General features: G+C 36.0%; 1 protein-coding gene across 5 annotated transcripts in view; it reads left to right on the forward strand.

Moving 5' to 3' along the window:
- Nucleotides 1–20,681, forward strand: part of SYCP2 (synaptonemal complex protein 2) — a 66,339-nt gene that overhangs the window by 6,173 nt on the left and 39,485 nt on the right. For all 5 annotated transcript variants that reach the window (XM_084776979.1, XM_084776980.1, XM_084776982.1 and 2 more), the window contains exons 5-14: nucleotides 112–216; nucleotides 452–476; nucleotides 5,629–5,714; nucleotides 6,239–6,324; nucleotides 6,566–6,600; nucleotides 7,476–7,618; nucleotides 7,699–7,751; nucleotides 9,117–9,162; nucleotides 9,715–9,810; nucleotides 12,010–12,070. In XM_084776979.1, the coding sequence (XP_084633105.1) occupies nucleotides 112–216; nucleotides 452–476; nucleotides 5,629–5,714; nucleotides 6,239–6,324; nucleotides 6,566–6,600; nucleotides 7,476–7,618; nucleotides 7,699–7,751; nucleotides 9,117–9,162; nucleotides 9,715–9,810; nucleotides 12,010–12,070 (736 nt within the window). The remainder of the gene's footprint in view (nucleotides 1–111; nucleotides 217–451; nucleotides 477–5,628; nucleotides 5,715–6,238; nucleotides 6,325–6,565; nucleotides 6,601–7,475; nucleotides 7,619–7,698; nucleotides 7,752–9,116; nucleotides 9,163–9,714; nucleotides 9,811–12,009; nucleotides 12,071–20,681) is intronic.

Here is a 20,681-nt window from a genome sequence, read left to right on the forward strand (position 1 = left end):
AGTACTGGAGTTTTCATTTTTAATGTCATTTTATTAATTTTCATACACTAAAATATAGTACATAAAAGTTTTAAAAATGGAATTCAAGAATGTATTCCTTTTTATTTTTACATGGTTTCCTGGTTTGAAAATTCCAAGGAGATTATTCTGAGTCAAGGACAATCAAAAGATGATGCTGTTATGAATATGATAGAAGACTTATTTGATCTTTTGATGGTAAAAATGATATTGATTGTTCCAGAGCATGTTTTTATTAGAAAACCATTTGTTTTGGTTCTAAAAATCATTAAAAGACTTGTTAGTAACTTGTTCAGACTGTATAAAGCACTTAAACTGGCTAGTATTAAATAGTTTATTAATAAATGTTATGCTGTGAATTAAAATTTGTTTTTAATAGCTTTTGTAGTAATTTATAATAGTAAATTATAAATTAAATACTTGCCTTTTTTAGGTCGTATATGACGTCAATGATGAAGGTAAAATTTCTTATTTCTATCAAAACAACTTGTGGGAACTTTTAGTATAATTTTATAATACCCATAATATTGTCCTAGGAACTCATGATCTAATGAAAGAATCAAAGCTTTTCTGCAAAGGAATAGGTAGTAAAATTTAGACTTTGGAGGCCAAAAGGGAAAAAACAATGCAGACATTAGTTAGGTATTTCATAAAGAAAACAAATTTCAAAAATGATTTATGGTTACAATTGGGAATGTACTTTTGTATTATGGATTTATTAATAAGGTAAAAAGTAGTGTTCTTGCATTTTATTTAGAGATCAAAGTTTCTTTGTTTTAAAAATTAATGCATTTATAATGAGATTTTATATATGCCATATAGAAAATGCCAGAATTTGGCCTTTTCTTCAGGAAAATCTACCAGTTAAGGAACATTTTACTTGAAAATGTCCGTCACTTAGTGGTATTAATTGAATTTTGATACTTTCTAAAATGTTTGCTATTTAGAATGTCTGTTCTTCAGAATGCCATCGAGTAATTACTTCCCACCAAAGGTGATATGAACTATACAACAAAATGGACTTTTAATGTAGCAGTTTCTGTTTTATTATAATCAATGTCCAAAAATATTGTTGTACCTCAAATCAGAGCTTGGAAAAATATAATATCCTCTGCATGTTTGTGTAGGAATGGAGATCTGTTTTGTTCTTTCTTTTCCTCTGTGAGTCAAGATCTCACATAGCCCAGGTCACTCCTTATTATGTAGCTGAAAGGCCTTGAATTCCTGATCCTCTTGAGGCTACCTCATATCACGTAAAACACAATAAATATATATTTATCTGTGCATATGTGTTTTTGAAGAGTGAATACAGCAGAAGTCAAGAGGTTTTAGAACTAGTCTAATAGAAATGTAATAGGGTCTGTGTTGGCAAGAGAACCCAAACTACCACTAGGAAAGACTGCTGTCTTAAAGATCTAGCCATGGGAGAGTCAGGATTGAGAGCAGAGACAAGACCAGAGCAGGGCTCAGAGGAGAGGCAGGGGCACTTAAGTGCAGATTAGATAAACAAGTGTATTGGCAGACAGCTGTCAGGCCACCCCAGCAGTGGGATGCTGAGAGTTGTCTGCCTGCTGGAATTTGACCCGTGCACCAGGCATCCGATGCCTGTTCAGCTGTGGGGCCATTGCTACAGCAGAGCTAAGTTTCTCCACTTTATGGAGGCCAGGAGAGCGGGAGAGGTGGTTTTATTCTCTTCCCTTGGTCTGGCCGGCTGATTTTCCTGGACTTGCTGTCTGTGATAGGATTTAAATACAGCCATGTGGCTATACAATGTTGATTCATCTTGGAAAAAAAGGAGAGTTAGCCCCTTTAGAATTCCTGGGAATAAGTCCTTTATAGGTCTACACTTTAGATTGTGGTGCTGAATAGATGGTGCTGTTCATGTGCTGGGGTCCTTCCCCAGCACTGGAGACTCAGAAGGTCTTTGCTGAGAAGAGAGCCGCAGGGGAGATAAGGAGTCAGCTAGGGCAGGGAGTGAGTCAGGCTATAATCAGTGGGATTTAGCAGCTCTGGCTGTGTAGCAATCAGGCCACTTCTGACTTACTAACAAGGTGCTTGCTTGTACAAGTTTCACAGAACAAAGACAGATTAATGATTATCCAAGTGATACAGACTATATATTTGATTTTTCATTGCATCTCCAGAGTTATAAGTTTGACTAAAACTAGAAAATACCAACAGAATAAAAAATGTTTTTATTATCAGCCCTATAACTCCAATTTAAAGAATCTAAAGAATGTCTCCCCAAAGCAAACACACCCTTCCTTCAGTCTGCTGTGTCCTCTCAGCCTGGTTTAAGGCTGGCAGTGTTTGCTGTTTTAAAACACTCCAGACAAAAAGAAAATATGTGAACCTGTCTTTTATGAATAGCAAATACTAATGCCTAACTCCTTTTACTATATGTTTCATCTATGATATAAAGTAGAAAAAGTTTATTTTAGTCAACTTATTTTATTTACTGAGTTTTATTGCCTGTACAACCGCCTATCTTTACACTACATTTTCAGAGTGTTCTAAGACTATAATAAAAAGAGACCTTGAATCTGTAATCTATTCTTTTCTTTGGCCAGTCAGGGTTTGCCAATTGTCTGTTTCCCCTGTGCCATTTATGCTGTTTGAGTTAGCTCAAGGGTAATGGCCTCATCTAGCTATGTGCTTATCTGTGCTTAATGATCTTCAGGGCATAAGGAAGATTTCCAAATAGTGCCAGATAAAGTTAATTTTAGGATTTTCCTAAAAAGACTCAGACATAATTTTTCTGAGGAAAAGACAAATTGAGTCATAATGCAGAAAGTCACCAATAACGCAGCACACAGAGACCAAAACCCAAAAGTCAGAGATAGAAGGACAGTGATAGTAGCAATCTGCTCAGCTTTGTTGGAACTGTGTCAAGCAGCTGTGCTGGTTTCATGACTCTCGCCATTTCCAGTGGATATGGCAATCAATCATCCTGTACACTCAAAATGGAATCAAAGCTACTTGCAAAGTCAAGCCTGAAAAACCACTGTTTTTGTACAGTGTGGAGTAACTTAGAAAGCAGGATATAACCTCATGTCAACAGATTTGCTTCTCGTTTTAATTTTTGGTAGTACGTATAAAGCAGTGTAGAAGTTGTGAGCTTGTATGTTTGTCTTCCTATAATGTCACAATTTGTTGAATAATAAAAGCATGGTATAGTAGACTCATTGGCAGCAATCTGCGTATAATTCTGCTTTCCTTGAAAGCCCTGGCCAAGGTAAATACAGGCTCTTTTATTCTGATTTTTGTTACTAATAGTTGAACCCTGAGATAATATTGTGCCTATCACACACACATAGGTATGTTTATATATGTGTAGGTTACAATACCTGAAAATGGTTATAGAGGATGCAGCAAAGTTTAAAGAGTTTCAGAAAGTCCTGAAGGTCAAGACTTGGAGACTGACAGGGATGCAGAGTCTCTGTAGGAATGAGGTCATGAGCTCAGGATAGAGGGCTGCTGGGATTTTGCTTCCATCTCAGGCTACAGGAACAAGGTATGGTGGGGTTTATAGAGATGGGGGAGAGACAATACCCAGGTCCAGATGGATGAATAAAGGTGAGGATGGACAGGTGGCAGTTTAATTAGGCCATGTCAGCTGTGGGGACAGAGGCAAGATGAGGCTTCTGGGGCAGTCAAGAAGGAGTTCCTTGTCAGTCTGTTGACACATACACACACACACACCAGGTGGTTAGACGACAGGTGGTTGGAGGTGTTCCCCTGAGAAGGTCAGGTGTCCTCTTCATTCAGTCCAGGAAAAGGAGTCTCACCCTTCCTTCAGTCGGCTGTGTCCTCTAAGTTTTCAAGCCTGGTTTTCCTGACGTTATTTGAATAAACCCACATACTCCTACAGTCCCAATTTACTTGGATACATTTACAGAGTGTCACCTTTTCTGCTTTGGGAAATAAGTTATGATTGTACTTTATGTGTGGCACTGGAAAAATGGTGGTCTTTATGTGTCCACTAGGTGTAGAGCCATCCTGTCCTCAAAATGGAATCACATGCTAGTAAATTTGTCTCTCAGGGCAGGTTAGACATGTGGTACAACATGTATAACTTAGGGTGGGGCACCACCTGATCTTAACCGTAGTGTTAACAGATGCTGTTCAATCACAGCACTTACAAAAACAATTCCATTGCAGCACGGAGTCATAAGCACTGTTCTGTTTTATAATTGGAAGCTTAATTCACAAACCAACATCCTCAACTCTAGAAAAAGTTGGTAACAAGGTTGAAAACGGCTCTTGTTGAGAATAATTTTTAGTCTGGCTTTGAGTATGAAACACGATAAATTTTGACAGTGCTGGGTCACTTGTCTGCTCTATGGTTGGCAAGTAAGATTCTCAGGTGCTATTTGTGACCAAAATGTGCATAGTTCACAGATTAAGAGTATAATGAAGGAAGCTTGCTTTTAGTACTATGTCAGTAAATGGCATAGATGCAGATGTTGTCTATAGAGCACGTGCTGCTGCCTTACAAAACAAGCAGGGTTAGAATTGTGTGCTGTAGTTTGTCAGTTTTGAGAGCTAATGGAACAGAACTTTCAGTGGTAAAAGAATGTAGAACATGTTACAGCTTGTCACCTTTCATTACAGACAGCAAGTATATTGTGCTAAGTGACCAGGTCCAGGTTACTTTATTTCTTCTCCCTGGAGACATCCCCATGATGTCTGGTGAATTGCTTACACACATAGTAAATAGCTATGTTTTCAAAGGCAAAATATGTTAAACAAAGTAGTGATTTAAATAATAGTTAATGCTACCCTTCATTGATTGTGTTTTTAAAATTAACATAACTTAAAATTTCAGGAAAGAACAGCCCTAAGAGTGCAAGCATTGGAAATTGAGCCCTCCTACTGTAAAGCAAATCATAGCTTTTCTCCTGAGTTTTTTAATTGAGTGTGGTCACTTTGAAAATCTGTAATTTGCATTTGAAGCCATTGCTAAAACTTTTCCAATCTGTTATAAAGTGGCAAGTAGCAAGTTCCTCTGAGTATATTTATTATTGATAACCAGTTTTCAAAAGTTTTATTTTAAAATTTTTCATACATTATATCTTGATCATGTTTTCCCCTCCGTCACCTCCTCCCAGTTCTAACTCATCCACTCAACTTTATGCTTTTTTTCTCTCTCTCTACCTCTCCCTCTTCCTCTCCTCTCTCTTCCTTCCTTTTTCCCTCCCTCCTTCCCTCAAGAAGACACAAAAATCAAAATAATAATATAAAACAAAAAGTGTCCCCCAACAAAACAAAACAGAATATGGGTCCATTTTGTTTTAGCCACCTACCCCTGGGCTTACAGCCTACTCTCGAGTGTGGTTGATAACACCCAGTAACATTTCATTGGAAAAAACTGGTTTCCTGGCAAGTATCAACAGCAAATAACTAAAAGATGAGGATTTAACTAAAAATTAGAACCCTCAAGTCACTTAGAGAGTCAGATATGTTGATTTCTTTAAAAAAAAAAAAACAACAAACATTTGAAGTATGACTGAAAGTTACGAGGCCAGTTTTCATAAACACTTCAGATATTGAGTGACTATTAAATTGATTAAAAATGAACATCTGTCAAAATTTTATCATTTTATTCAGGTAAAACACAAGTATTGGAAAGTTTCATACCTCTCATCTGTGCCCTGGTTATTGATTCAAGAGTGAATATTTACATTCAGCAGGAGGTAACTGTCTTTTAAAACCTAAAAATGAAAATGTAAATGATAAAATGAAATAACTTATCTTAAACTAAGTTTCTTAAATTAATTTCATGGTGTATATTTATGTTGTTTGAATAATTAATTGCCTAACAATTTATTTCCTGAATAATCATTAAAAATCCATACCTGAATAGATGTAGAATCACTAACATGAGAACTGATAATGCCTACTGTAAATGCCAAAATAGCGTATAGTTTTGTATCTGTACATGCATGTGCAGAACTATAAGAATGAAAAACAGGTGCTCTTTTACTTGCTCCCATAGGTCTTAGAATAGTTGTGTGTTAGTTCATAATAGGTGTGAAAGCTTCAGTAAAGGAATCGTCCTGTCCTGACACTGCATCTCAGACTAGATGTCCTTTCCTTCACCTGACTTACATTCCCTACTTAGAAGGCATAATTAAAAGAAAACCTAGGCTTTTAAGTTCATATATCTATTTCTTTAAGTGCTTCATGGAAAACAAAGTTACTTTTTTTTCTCTTTCAGGCTTTAAAAACACTGAATTTGATGCTTGACAGAATACCTCAAGATGTCAACAGAATACTTTCTAATCAAGAAATGTTAACTCTCATGTAATAATTTTAATAACTTGTTCTGATCAGTTGTTCAGTTTAAGAATTGTAAAAAACATGACAACCACAAATTAAAATTAAATAATGGAGTCTGACAAGCTTCTAAGTTTTGATATAGTTTAGTGTTTGTATTTTCTCCAAATGTCAGTTCTACTACCCAATTGTATTTTTCTCAAAACATAATGAGATTTCTACCTAATTGATATTAGTTTAGTATAAAATTTCTTATTTTAATTCACAGGCAGAATATGGGAGAAAGGATTTTAGATGTAGGAGGTAAGTATATCTTTCCAAGATTTGAAATCACTTCAAATTTATGAATGTTATATACCTTTGACAATGTCATTACCCTTCATTTGTTACTAGAGTACACCAAAAGAATTATCATCTGTTTATGTAAACTAAGAATTTTAAATTAATAAAGACATATATTGGAATTAATAATTTGTCATGAAAACAAAAATTAGATAAATGTAAGTGTACCTTGTGATAGCCATGAATAATAACTTAATGTTCCAATACATTTGGAATACTTGTGCTAAACCTTTTCTTAAATATGGCTTATTCAGGCTACCAAGATGAGACTTGATAGCCTATGACCACATAGTGGAGAGGAGGTCCCCCTTGGCCTTAGACCTAGGGGAGGGGGAATACGGTAAAAGTGGGAGGGAGGGGAGGAATGGGAGAATACAAGTGATGGGATAACAATTGAGTTATAATCTGAATAAATTAATTAAATAAAAAAAGAAAAAATGTTGCTTATTTAAATTATAGTGGCTAATATTTTGGCAGTTGATACGATTTTTAAACAATATATTTATTACAAAGAACTTAATTTTTCTTTAGCTTCCTATGAGTAAATTTCGACTTAGTTACTTACATATATAGAACAAAGTATGGCTTTAATATATACTCTGGGATAATAGTAAATATCATAACAAAATTTTATATATTAATTGTTTTCAATTTTCAGCTTTAATGAAGTGGTAGTCTTGATTTGTGGGTTCTTTGATTTTTAAGAAAATGAATAATTGAATATTAAATAATAAGCATTTTCTTATTTCTCTTATTCTTGTGCCTTACCAAATGGGGTTTTATAAGCTTAATTTTTTAGATTTTTGACCTCTACACTGACTAATAATTTTTTTAAGATTATGAATTACAGGTAGGCATTGTGGAAGCTTTGTGTAGAATGACCACAGAAAAACGGAGACAAGAACTTGCATTTCAGTGGTTTTCAATGGATTTCATTGCTAATGCATTTAAAGAAGTTAAAGACTGTGAATTTGAAACGGTAAGTTTAAAAAATATAGCAAGATTAGTAAAGGTTATTGTATAATTTTGATTTTAAAGCTTTTTCATTTTTGAAATTAGGACTGCAGGACATTTCTCAACTTGGTAAATGGCATGCTTGGTGATAAGCGAAGGTAAGCATGACACAGCGTGTAGCCATTTGTGATAGGGAATACAGGTGAGCCCAATGATGAGTGTTCATAAATGTAATTTTTATTGTACTGTGAAATACGTAGATATGTTCAAGATAGTATTTATGTAACATACAGTAACCTTGTACACTGTTAATCTGACTTTGTTTGGCTTTGTGCTTAAAAGGAAAAATGTACCTTATTCAGCTCATAACTAATAATTGAGTGTCCTAACTTGGTTTACTCTGTTTCAGAATTGCATGTATTATTTGGTGTTTAAGGAATAATAAAAAATATTTTGGCCATACATACACACTGGAGTGAAAATGCATAGTAAATAATTCCTCCTACTATATAATAATCTTAAGTTGAATTTTTATATTTTAACATCAGTAACAAGCATGAAATGATAGAAAATATAAATTTTACCATTAAAATTTATGTTGAGGGTGCTTTTGCCTGTATGTATGTCTGTGCTTTGTGTACATGCAGTGCTGAAACAGACAGAAAAGATGTCGGATAACCCAGAACTGGAGTTAACAGGTTATGAGAAGACATATGAGTGCTAGGAATAGAACTCAGGTGCCCTGAAAGGAACAGCAAGTTCTCTTAACTGCTGAGCCATCTCTCCAGCCCAGAGCAACAGAGTATTCTAATACCTGGCCCCTGCAAGTGTTCTGAATTAATCATGCTTCCTTTATTTACTAAGTAAAAGATCGGGCTAGGGCTAAGTGCAGCGAGTCATATTGCCTTCATTTGCATCATAAGCTCCCATCTGTTCTATTCTGTAAACTATTTAACCTTACTTCCTTCTGTTTCCTTAGCTGCATGATAGGAATGCTAATAATATTTATTACTTAAGTTTGTTATAGAGAAGAACAGAACATACTAAAGTACTTAAAATAGTATCTTGCCATGCAAATGTTCTAACTAGCCAGTTTTACTGTAAAAAATGTCTCCTATCTACTTTGTACATACCCAAGTCATGTGGGAACTTCCACTGTATTAATATGTAAGTGTATTTAGGAACACTTGTTCATATTTGAAAGGATATTTTTATTGGTATAATCCCCTTAGTCAAAGTGGTAAGTAAATAGTATCCTTAAAGTTCTCTACTTTTCTCTACTTAAATTTTCTGGCTTTCTCCTATTACCTCAGCTACTTGCAAGGTTGCAGCAGGAGTATCATATTTGAGGCCAACCTGGACAACAGTGAGAGACTCCATCTCAAAAATGGAATTAAAAAATTATTTTATTTTAAAAAATATTATACCAAATTTCCCCTCAATTTTAGACATTGATTTTATGACTGAACAAGTTAATTCCAGGAAGGCTAATATATTTTTTCCTAAACTGTTTTATGTTTCAGGGTCTTTACATTTCCTTGCTTATCAGCATTTCTTGATAAATATGAGGTAAGTTTTGAATTTATACAAATGAGTTATTATATGATCTTTATATAAAAATTAAATGGGTTATGGAATACAAAATGATTTAAAATTTAGACTTAGATGATGGTACAACTAAGTAGTCTTATACATTACAGTGACACCAGGAAAAATATAAACCAGCTCATCTTAGCAAAGATGGAAAACCACAAGGCCGTAGTTCTTTGCATTTTCTTCTCCCCTTAAAGGCACTAGTGATTATCATTCATAAGTATATTCAAATTGTTCTCAGTCTCTATTAAGACTTAAAATGGTTTTTGATTTCTGGATCTAATTTCTGTGTGAAGCACTTAAGTATCATTTTCTTCTTCTAAGTTATCTAAATGTTAACACATTTCTGCTGTCTTTATCTGCTTACACTTGAAAGTATTCAGGGGAATGTTCTGCTTTATAAAAATGTTGCTGACTTCTAGAATGAAAAACCCTCAAGTAATAGTTCAGTCATGACTATAATCTGATGATAATTGTTCATGTTTTATAAGCATGTTACATACTAGTTTTATATATTGATTATGTTAGCTGCAGATACCATCAGATGAAAAACTTGAGGAATTCTGGGTTGATTTCAATGTTGGGAGCCAGACTCTGTCATTCTACATTGCCGGAGATGATGACGTAAGTTCTTACCCCTTTGTTACTCTGTAGGCACATGTGAAGAACATTCTTTAATGTATTTTCAGGATATATGTTTGTACACATTGTTAGACAATCTTTTGATCAATTTCAACATTATCTTTTTATTATAAGGTTGTATAAGCAATAAAGATAATTAAAATGAAACTTATTTGATTTTTATTATAACAAAATGAGTGCTAAATTTTAATACTAATTTTTACATAAACCTTTTAGAAATAAATATTAACAAATTTAATTTTTGGTCAAATGAACAAAATGAATCAACATTAAAAAAAGACAGTGTGGAGGCTGCTCAGTGGTACAGTGCTTAGCAGGCACAAGGCCCATAGCCACTCAGGTACTCCATAAGAACTACCATGGGCAGGTGACACCAAATAATCTCACTTTTGGCTTGAAATAATCTGGGAAGAATTAAAGGAATTGCTATTTACAATGGCGTGTGGAAGGACATTTTAGTTCAGTATTGTATCATAGCCATCTGTACACCTTCCGAGAGGGACTACTTCTTGTCCTGTTTGTTACCTGAGGAAAGATACTGAAGTCACTGTTCCCCAGCTATCAGTTCATATTTGGTTATAGTGGCATACATCTGACTCAAATTGTGTAGACACTACCAAATTCTGACAGAATTGATCTGTACTTAACTAATCTGGGCGTGGCTCCTAATTTTCTAAGGAGACTCTTAATCTTTTTAATCTAGTTTTTTTAGAATCCTGTTTCTTCTTTCTGACATTTTTCTCTGTGTAGCCTTGGCTCTCCTGGACTAACTTTGTAGACCAAGCTGGCCTGGGACTCACAGAGATCCCCCTACCTCTGCTTCTCTGAGTGCTGGGATTACAGGCATGTGCCACTATGTCCGGCTCCCACCTAAAAATTTTAGAAGTGAATGTTAGCCAATACTTTCTAGAGTTTTCACATCCTTTTTATTTTAGAGCACCTTCATAGAGTGCTTATTTTCAGATATTTAGAGTGTTGTTATTGATGCAGTCTCATTCTTGGATCAATTTGGTATACTAGATCTAAACCAGAAAAAAAGGCAATCATACTATAGTATACCAAATAGGCAATGTATAAATCCATATATAAAGTATGTTCTAAATACTGATCAAGATGCTCAGAGATTCTCCCCAGAATTATATTTTGAATTCTCTATCCTCAGTCTTTATAGGAATATGTTCTTCTATTTTCTGTGTTCTCTCTAGAAACCATTCTCCACATAGTGGCAACTTAACTCCTTCTTTGTCTCTTTAATGAGGCAAATAAGATTTTTTTTATAGCCTCGGCACCCGGATATCCTTTTGAGATGTCACAGCATTCTCCATGTTCGAGTCACCACATTTCAAATCTTATAGGGATTTTGGCCATAGGAACACCTCTTGCAGATCTTTGCAACCTACTTTCTGTGATCGTTTAACTGGAAAATGAACACAGCCTAGAATTACCTGGAAAGAGATTTACTGAGGACTTGTCTAGATATGGCCTGTAGACCTGTCTAGGGAGGTGGGAGATTGGCTTGTTAGTTGATGTATGAAGACCTACCCATTTGGCACCATTCCATTGGTGAGGGGTGCAGGGGTACAGAAATCTGAGTACAGAGCAAACAAGGATCAGTGTGTTGATTCTCTGTCTAATCTTGCCCATGGATGTGATGCTTCAAGTTCTTACCTTGACTTCCCCAGTTATGAACTGTAACCTGCAAATCAAATAAACCCTTCCTCCCCTAAGTTGTTTTTTGTCAGGATATTTTATCAGAGCAACAGAAATGCAACTGGCATAGCTTCTTCCAATTTAAGTTTTGATAAAATGCTATCTGCTTATAAATGGTTCTCTGGTCATTAACTGTAAGGCAGTCTTGCCACCAACTTATATATTACATTGTCCAATGCTTTTCCTTATAGTAGTTACTGCAAATAATTCTGTTTTCCTGTCTTATGAAAGATCATGGATGTGCTTTTTGTTGTTGTTGTTTATACCTGGTATTAGGGTTTGCTGTTTTTAGAATGAATAAATGGAATATTAAAGAAACAGAAAGTTTCATGTTTAGTGATAGAAGACACAGGAGATAGGAGAAAGATAAGCCACTGGAAAGCCACTTATAGTTGTAACTTAAATTGATATTGAAAGAAGTATTAAGTCAGGAGTAAACTTATGCTTAAGGTATTTTTCCCTAAATTTAAGGATCATCAATGGGAAGCAGTCACTGTGCCTGAAGAAAAAGTTCAGATGTACAACATTGAAGGTAATAAACTTGAAACTCATTTTCTGTAATTCTGCTTTTGGTTTCTGCTATGAAGAATAGCAACTGTAGCCTCTGAGATAAGACCGACTGCTGAAAACAAAACACCTGTAGATACTCACAGCCGTCAGTTCATCACATTCCCCACCCTACCCCAGTTTTCTTCATCTAAAAGCCACACATTTAGTCTGACCAGTCTCACACCTGTGCTTTCAAGGTTCTTGCATTTCTATCTCATTTGTTTTACTAAATTCAGACACCTCATTTTTCCATTCCTGTGAGAGGAGTTATATAACACTGCTGGACAAAATTACAAAAATCTAGCAGAGCGGTAAAAGGCCATATAAGTTAAGGTCTATTTTAGTCATATCATGTCATACCATGGTTTTAATTTGCATTTTTAAATAGGAGTGGTAGTAAGTACTCTGGCTGTTCATGTGTTCTCTGTAGAGCACAGACTATTTACACAGTCTGGGTAAATACTTTCCTGACTTGACTTTTCAATTTTGAAGTTGTCATGTATCCTACAACACCAGTCCTTTGATAGATACATTTTGGTGAATATTTTTAAAATATTTATTTGTTATTTATACAGTATTCTGCCCACCTTTGTGCCTGCATGCCAGAAGAAGGCACCAGATCTCATTATTCTAGATGGTTGTGAGCCATCATGTGGTTGCTGGAAATTGAACAAATGACCCTTGGAAGAACAGACATTGCCCTTAACCTCTGAGCCATCTCTGCAGCCCTTGTGAATATATTTTTAGTCTGTATCTTGTTTATAATTATTTTGGATGGGGACAAAGAAAAGCTATTAAATTTGAAGTCTAGTTGATTACATGGTTTGGTTTGGTTTTGGTTTTTCCCTGTATGGTTATCCCTTTGTATGACCTAAGAAATCTTGGTCTGTCCTTGCCATAGAGCTTTTCTGTTTTGGCTTTAGCTTTTGTGTGTTAATATGGTGAACAAAATAAAATTAATTTTAGGGTGTTGGCAGAAATTGTAGGTGATGGTGATTTGTGTTGATTTATAGGTATTTTAAGATTGTTTGCGGAAGTGGCCTTATTTCCTGGGTTTCTTTGTTTCCACAGTCATATGCTGACCATTGAGTATTGCTCCTCTGTGGTTCCTCTGTTAAGAGTCACCTGGCTGTATAAGAGTGGTCGTGTGTCCTGCTGCTGTTAGACATTTTCTTTTTATCTATATACATGTTGTGTGCCAGTACCACAGTGTTCTCAGCATTGTATGCTCATGCGCAACACAGCTAATTTATTTCCTGACATTTTGGAGTTTTCAGAAAGACAACCTTTGGAATATCCATATAAGGTTTTAAAGGTTTTATCAATCATTCCAGAAAACTTCGTGAAACTACAACTGTACATCAGTATGGGGATACTTGAAATAGAATTTTAGTTCATAGAGATATAGTTTTTCTTTATATTTGGGTCCTTGACTTCTCTAAACAACATTTTGTATTTTTCAGTATGTCTTATAAATGTTTTGATGAATTTATTTCTATATATTCACTTTTCCTTTTATGTTGATAAACATAATATTTAACTTCATTTTCAGATATTTTCTACTGGTGTATTAAAATAGTTTTAAGATACTTTTTTTTTGTATCCTATAACCTCGCCAAGTAATTGTTTATTTAATTCTGATCATTGTGTAGATTCCTGAGGGTGTTCAGTCAGTGAGTCGTGTTGTTTTTAAGTAATGATGGCTTTATCATTCCATCATTCCCTTTCCATCTCCTTATCCTGCCCTTTTTATTCTTTATGGAAGTGGAGTAAGCTTCAAGTACAATTTTGAGTTGAAGTGGTAAAGAGTAGATATCTTGCAAATGTCTTAATGTGGCTTAGAGAAAGGTGATACATGACTTAAAAGAGCTGTGTTTGCTGAATGCCCTGGTGGACACCCTGCATTAGGCTGATCAGGCTAATGATAATTCATGTGCCTTTGTATATGAAACCATCATGAATAATTCAAGATAGAAAGCATCCATCCCTCAAATCATCTTTCTCTTTGTTCGTTTAAAATCATTTCTTCTCTGCCAGACAGTTACTGCTGCTTTCTTTAAAACAGATAAATGTATGTTTTCCTGTGCTCCATAAAATGCAGTCATGTTATGTAAAAATTTTCTGGTTTTGTTATTTAAACCTTTTTAAACTACTTGATGTAGCATGCATCAATAGTTTTTTGTTGTTGTTGTTGTTTGTTTGTTTTGACTGGGTAGTATTCCATTGAATGGCTATACCTTAATTCATTAATCCATGCCCACTGAACTTTTGGGTATTTGGAACGTTTCAATTTTTAGCTCCTATGAAATGCTGCTGTAAATGTTAATGTATAGTCTGTCTATCTATGCTTTACTTCTGTTGGGCCAATTACTAAGGAGTGTGGTGCTTGTGTCATACCAGGGTCATATGCTTATCTATTCAAGCTTAGAAACTGGCTAAAGTAGTCTCACCACTTTAGATTTTTAACCTCGGTGTATAAGAGATTCAGTTTCTGGGCCAGCAAGGTGGTTCACTGGCTTAAGACAGTTGCTCCCAAGCAAGTTTGATGAAAAGAAAAAACCCACTCCTGGGAATTGTCTCTGACCTCTACAGCATACATGTTGTACATTTGTGTGTACATGCCTACACATGGATTCACTGTCGCACACAGAGAGACTAAAATAAGTTTTGTAAGAAAATTATTTCAATTTTGTTGAGTCCTAACTTCTCTTGCCTTACTGTTCTGGCAATAAGTGCTATCATTGCATTGCTAAGAGAAATTATAAGAATAAACATTGTTTCTGATGTCAGGAAAGTAGCAAAGAATTCATCTTCTCACCGTTAAGTATTTTACACTGTCTTGGTCTGTTTCCTGTTGCTATAACAGTATCTGTGACTGACTGTAATAAATAACATAAGAAAAAGTTGATTTTTTTTGGCTTCTAGTAGTGGAGCCTGGGAGTCTTATGATCAAGTTACTGTTGTGCCTTTTTATTCCTTGGCAAAGGGTCTTATGGGGTGAGCAGAAGGGATCAAGTAATTTGAGGAACCTGAGATCACCTTTATAATAATCTTCTCTAGCAGCTCCATAAAAGTTGAGAAAACACTAATGTGCTCTTGAGATGGACATCTGCCACTGGGTGTCACCATTTAGCATTGCCAGAATAAGGAATTTTCAACATTAGTTTTACTGACAGTGAACCATAATCATATCTTAAAACATTTTGGCAGTTTTTCATTTAATACGTTTCACAGAATTACCTCTTGAAATTGGACCTATCTATTAGCTACCATATCTGAATTGCCTTTGGCCTTTTTCTAAAGCCAATTGTTTCTTTAGTACTACTGATATAGTGGCACTTATTCTGTCAAGTCATTTTATTATTGACATTTGTATTTTAGGGCTATAGAAGTTCTGAATAATTCTCCACCAAAAAAAAAAAAGACGCCTTTTATGCAAAAAGGGCAAGGAACTCAGGACTCTGTGCATGGATGGCCCATGTTGCCTTTTAATCTCTGTAGTTTTATTTGGATTTCTGTCTTAACCTTAGAGACTATGGTATCTACAGTTGTGCTTCTTTTTTTTTTTAATTTATTTATTCAGATTACATCTCAATTGTTATTCCATCCCTTGTATCCTCCCCGTTCCTCCCTAAGCCAGAATATTTTTCTTTTTTATTATTATTAATTTATTAATATTTCATCTCAATTGTTAGCCCATCCCTTGTATCCTCCTATTCTTCCCTCCCTCTTGCTTCCCCCCTACTCGCCTCCCCTATGTCTGTGACTGAGGGGGACCTCCTCCCCCTATATATGCTCTTAGGGTATCGACTCTCTTCTTGGTAACTTGCTATCCTTCCTCTTAGTGCCACCAGACCTCCCAATCCAGGGGACGTGGTCAGAGATGGGGTACCAGAGTTTGTGTAAAAGTCAGATCTCCTTCTCCACTCAACGGTGGAGAATGTCCTATCCATCGGCTAGTCTGGGTAGGGGTTCGAAGTTTATTGCCTATATGTTCCTTGGCTGGTGCCATAGTTTGAGGAGGACCCCAGGACACAGATCTGCCTGTCATAAAGTTCCTCTTGTAGGTTTCCAGGACCCTCTGGATCCTTTTATTTCCTCATTCTCCCATGCTTCTCTCACCTAAAGTCTCAATAGGATGTCCTCCCCTCTGACCCACTTTCCTGGTAAGTAAAGTTTTTCATGGGATGTACCCCTTGGACTAGTGTCTCGATATAAGTGAGTATATACCATTTAACTCTACAGTTGTGCTTCTTAGGGAAAATTCTAACCCAGCTTTCCAGCCATTCAGTCCAAGCTAGCATATATTATAAGTGGGGAACTGACCATGTTTTTAAGGCTGGTCTGTTTTAGGAAGCATTTTATATTTAAGTCAATTAGGCAGTTGGAGAATCACTATTTGCTAATTCTGAGTCTTACTGATAACTTTATATTTGGTGTCTTATTTGCTCCAGCAGTTTCTCTACCTAAGGCTACAATCAGATAGGAAGATGTCTCTAGGGAATGCAGGGCTCTGATACTTTTTAGACGTATGGATTTTAATTTTTTTCTGATCTAGCAGGATATTGTCTGGAAAAAAAATATTACATCTTAATCAGAAATGAACATTTCTGACTTAAGATTCTGGCCTACCTGCTATTTGGTAATAGTTGCCGTGTCTGTAGCTGGAGGATTGGCTTCAGGTCTTTGTGCTTCCCCAGAAATACTTCACTGATAGAGCCACCTTCCTAGTTGTTCAGCACTCTTAATGGCAACTATGTTAGTCTTTATAACTATCCTCAGGATTGTTCTTCTCTTTTCTTATACTATTACACACTAATGCATAAAACCATGAATCTTCAGCCAAAAATGGCTGTAAATTTCAGCTTTTCACACATTCATCTCCCTTTTCTAATTTTAACCTTTTCTGGAAATGAAAGAGATGTGTCTCTCCTGAAATCTGGTTTCGTCATTCATATCTCTGGATATTTGCTTCATCAATTCATATATATTCTCCCAATATCTGCCTTCTCAGAATATAAATGAAGTCAGCTTGGATTCATTCTATGGCTTCTTTCAGATTTTTCCTCAGTTCATAGCCAATTTTGAAAGAATAGTTATTACATTTTTCTTTCCTTTCTCATTAATTTCTGCTATTGTTGTAGTCTGCTGTACATCTCTAAAGTTTTTACTGCCAAGATACTTAACTCTTCTAATTACACTTTTTGTGTGTTTATCCTTACATTGACTTCTCCACATTAACACTGGTGACTATAATTGACTTAAGTATTTTTTTTTAACTTCTCAGCCCCAAATGTACAGATAGCACTACTGCTCTCATACTCTTATCCTAAAGAGTTCTTCCTTTAATTCCTAACAAACAGTGCATGATGAAAACTGCTTGGTTAGCCTCAAGTAAATAAGCTATCTTTGTTTTAAAACTTGAAAATCTCTTCTTTGGGAATTCTGCTGCATGTTTAATTTGTTAGCAGGGGTAGGTTGGGTGCAGGGCACGTGTGAGAGCCATGGACGTCAAGAGGACAACTTTTGGGAGTTGGTTCTTTCTACTCTGTGGGTTCTAAGGCTCTTTCAGGGTCATCAGGCTTTGACAGCAAACATTATTACCCTCTGGTCTATCTTGCCAGCCCTAAAAGCCATTCTTGGCTGATTCCTCTCTACCAACTTACCACTTTCCTCCTCCTTTTATTTCTGCCTCTTACATATTTGTATTTATTCTTTCTCTTTGTTCCCTGTTTGATTACCATGACATGGTGATTAATGAAAAAACTAAATATTAGTTTTATATATGGATTAAAAAGTCATTTAAAATGATTTTGCAGATAAGGCATGTTATTATATTCATATTGGAATCACTTAATAACATCTATGTATAATAAAGCCTAGCATATTGATATATGAGCAAGAAACAAAACAAGTTTTTTGATGTTTTTAATTTATATATATTTACTTTACATCCCAATCACAGACCCCTCCCTCCTCTTACTTCTACCCTCCTACCCTCTTTCCCCTCCCCCATCGCCTTCTATTCAGAATAGGGGGCCCTCCATACCAATCAACCTCAACACATCAAGTCATATCAGGACTGAGCTCATCCTTATCCACTGAGGCCACGCAAGGCAGCTCCCTTAAGGGGAAGTAATCAAAAGCAGGCAGTAGAGTCCATGCCATAGACAGCACCTACTCAACTTACTAGTAAATTTCTGATGTATGAAGTCACCAGAGTGACCATTTTGTTGTGACAGCCCAAAAAAAAAATACATGAATTCTGTATATTTACATTGTTACCCAGGACTCTTGATAGCCACTGTCCAGTGTGATTTGTCATGAGACTACCTTGTGAGAACTGGGTCATAGATCTTGGTGAAATTGTTGGTGGCTCTTGCACTGAATTGTCATTCTATCATCTGCATTGAAGTGGCTTCATCTACAGTATGATCCACTGTGATTCTGGGAAACACTCTGGATACTTCCTTAAAATAGGGCCTTTGGTTGCATGGTCATCTTATCTGTCTTCTATATCATGGAGTCGGAGGACTTCTGCATTCCTCCAAACTGACTCCCCTTAACTCAGCCTTTGTTAAATATCCAGGGTTGGATGACCTTTGTGCTCCTGAAAAGTACATCAAAACTGAGAGGAAGCAGCATAATGTGTAATACTAGGAAGATGAATGACAACCCTAGAAAAGAACCAACTCTAGGACATACACAAGGAAACACAAGATGGTTATTTCATCATACTAGTGCCAAAATATCAAGGACAATATCAAAGGCATCAAATTTAATAATTCCACTACTTAAAATTAAGGGAAAATTATTGTCATACTTTAAAGAGGAAAATAGCATATCTGAATGAGAGAACAATGGTGTTAAAGTAAATATTGTGGGAAACAGGCATCTACCCCAGTCTACTGCATACAAAAGGAGGAAAGGATGACCAAATGAAGAACCAGTGAGACTCAGAACATAAAATCAGCACACAGCAATTTTGCTTTAGCTTTCATCAGCATCTTAAATATATTGTTGATGTTGATATGTGAAATGCCATATCACAGGGTTCTTTCTTCATTGGAAAGTAGATGCCATCAAGATCTTTACTGTCCTTTACTTGAAGCTAAATGTATGTCTTCATGTAATTTTTAATATTTTGCATTAAAATAGATTTCCTAGCTTTAGTTAAAAGATAAGAAACTTTATTTTTATTTTTTTTGTTTTGTTTTTTGTTTTTTGTTTCTCCTTTATTAATTTATTCTTGTTACATCTCAGTGGTTATCCCATCCCTTGTATCCTCCCATTCTTCCCTCCCTCCCATTTTCCCCTTATTCCCCTCCCCTATGACTGTTCCTGAGGGGGATTACCTCCCCCTGTATATGTTCATAGGGTATCAAGTCTCTTCTTGGTAACCTGCTGTCCTTCCTCTGAGTGCCACCAGGTCTCCCCCTCCAGGGGACATGGTCAAAGGTGAGGCACCAGAGTATGTGAGAAAGTAATATCCCACTCTCCACTCTACTGTGGAGAGTGTTCTGTCCATTGTCTAGATCTGGGTAGGGGTTTAAGGTTTACCACCTGTATTGTCCTTGGCTGGTGCCTTAGTTTGAGCGGAACCCCTGTGCCCAAATCTGCCTATCATAATGTTCTACTCGTAGGCTTCTAGGACCCTCTGGATCCTTCTACTTTGCCATTCTCCCATGATTCTCTCATCTATAGTCCCACTAGAATGTCCTCCTCTCTGTCTCAGTTTCCTGGTAAGTGAAGGCTTTCGTGGGACATGCCCCTTGAGCTAATATGCAGATATAAGTGAGTATATACCATTTGAGTCTTTCTGCTTCTGGGTTAACTCACTCATTATGATCATTTCTAGCTCAATCCATTTATCCACAAATTTCGGGAATTCCTTGTTTTTAATAGCTGAATAGTATTCCATAGTGTATATGTACCACAGTTTCTTTATCCATTCTTCTATTGAGGGACACTTAGGCTGTTTCCATGTTCTGGCTATTATGAATAAGGCTGCTATGAACATGGTTGAGCAAATGTTCTTGCTGTGTGCTGGAGCATCTTCTGGGAATATTCCAAGGAGTGGAATAGCTGGGTCTTGAGGAAGCCCTATTCCCATTTTTCTGAGATAGCACCAGATAGATTTAAATCCTGGGTAATGAGGATGATAACGCAGGAAACAAATAAAATTCGAAATCAGATGCAGGAAAGATAAGAAACTTTAAAATTATATGTTAGAATTAAAATGTAGGCATTAAAATCAGACACTTTAATTTTTGACTTACTGGCAAAAATCAGAACTTTTAGCTTTGAATTTGAAAATAGCACATGTATAAATAAATGTCCAAGACAAAAGCTGATAACTTACTCACACTAAACCTACCTTTTGCATAGGCCATTCAGATCATGAAACATAGTCTGGAATGGAGAGAGAACTGGGTTGTTAAGAGCACACACAGCTCCTAACAGAAGACCTTGAATCATTGATGCCCAACATCCACACCAACTCATTACTCCAACTGTAACTCCAACTCCAGGGCATCTGAGTTTCTCTCATGGGCATCTACACTCATGCATTCATAACCTACCCCAAAACAGAT

The sequence above is a fragment of the Acomys minous genome (genome assembly GCF_964271855.1).
Source record: "Acomys minous genome assembly, chromosome: 3".
Taxonomy (NCBI): domain Eukaryota; kingdom Metazoa; phylum Chordata; class Mammalia; order Rodentia; family Muridae; genus Acomys; species Acomys minous.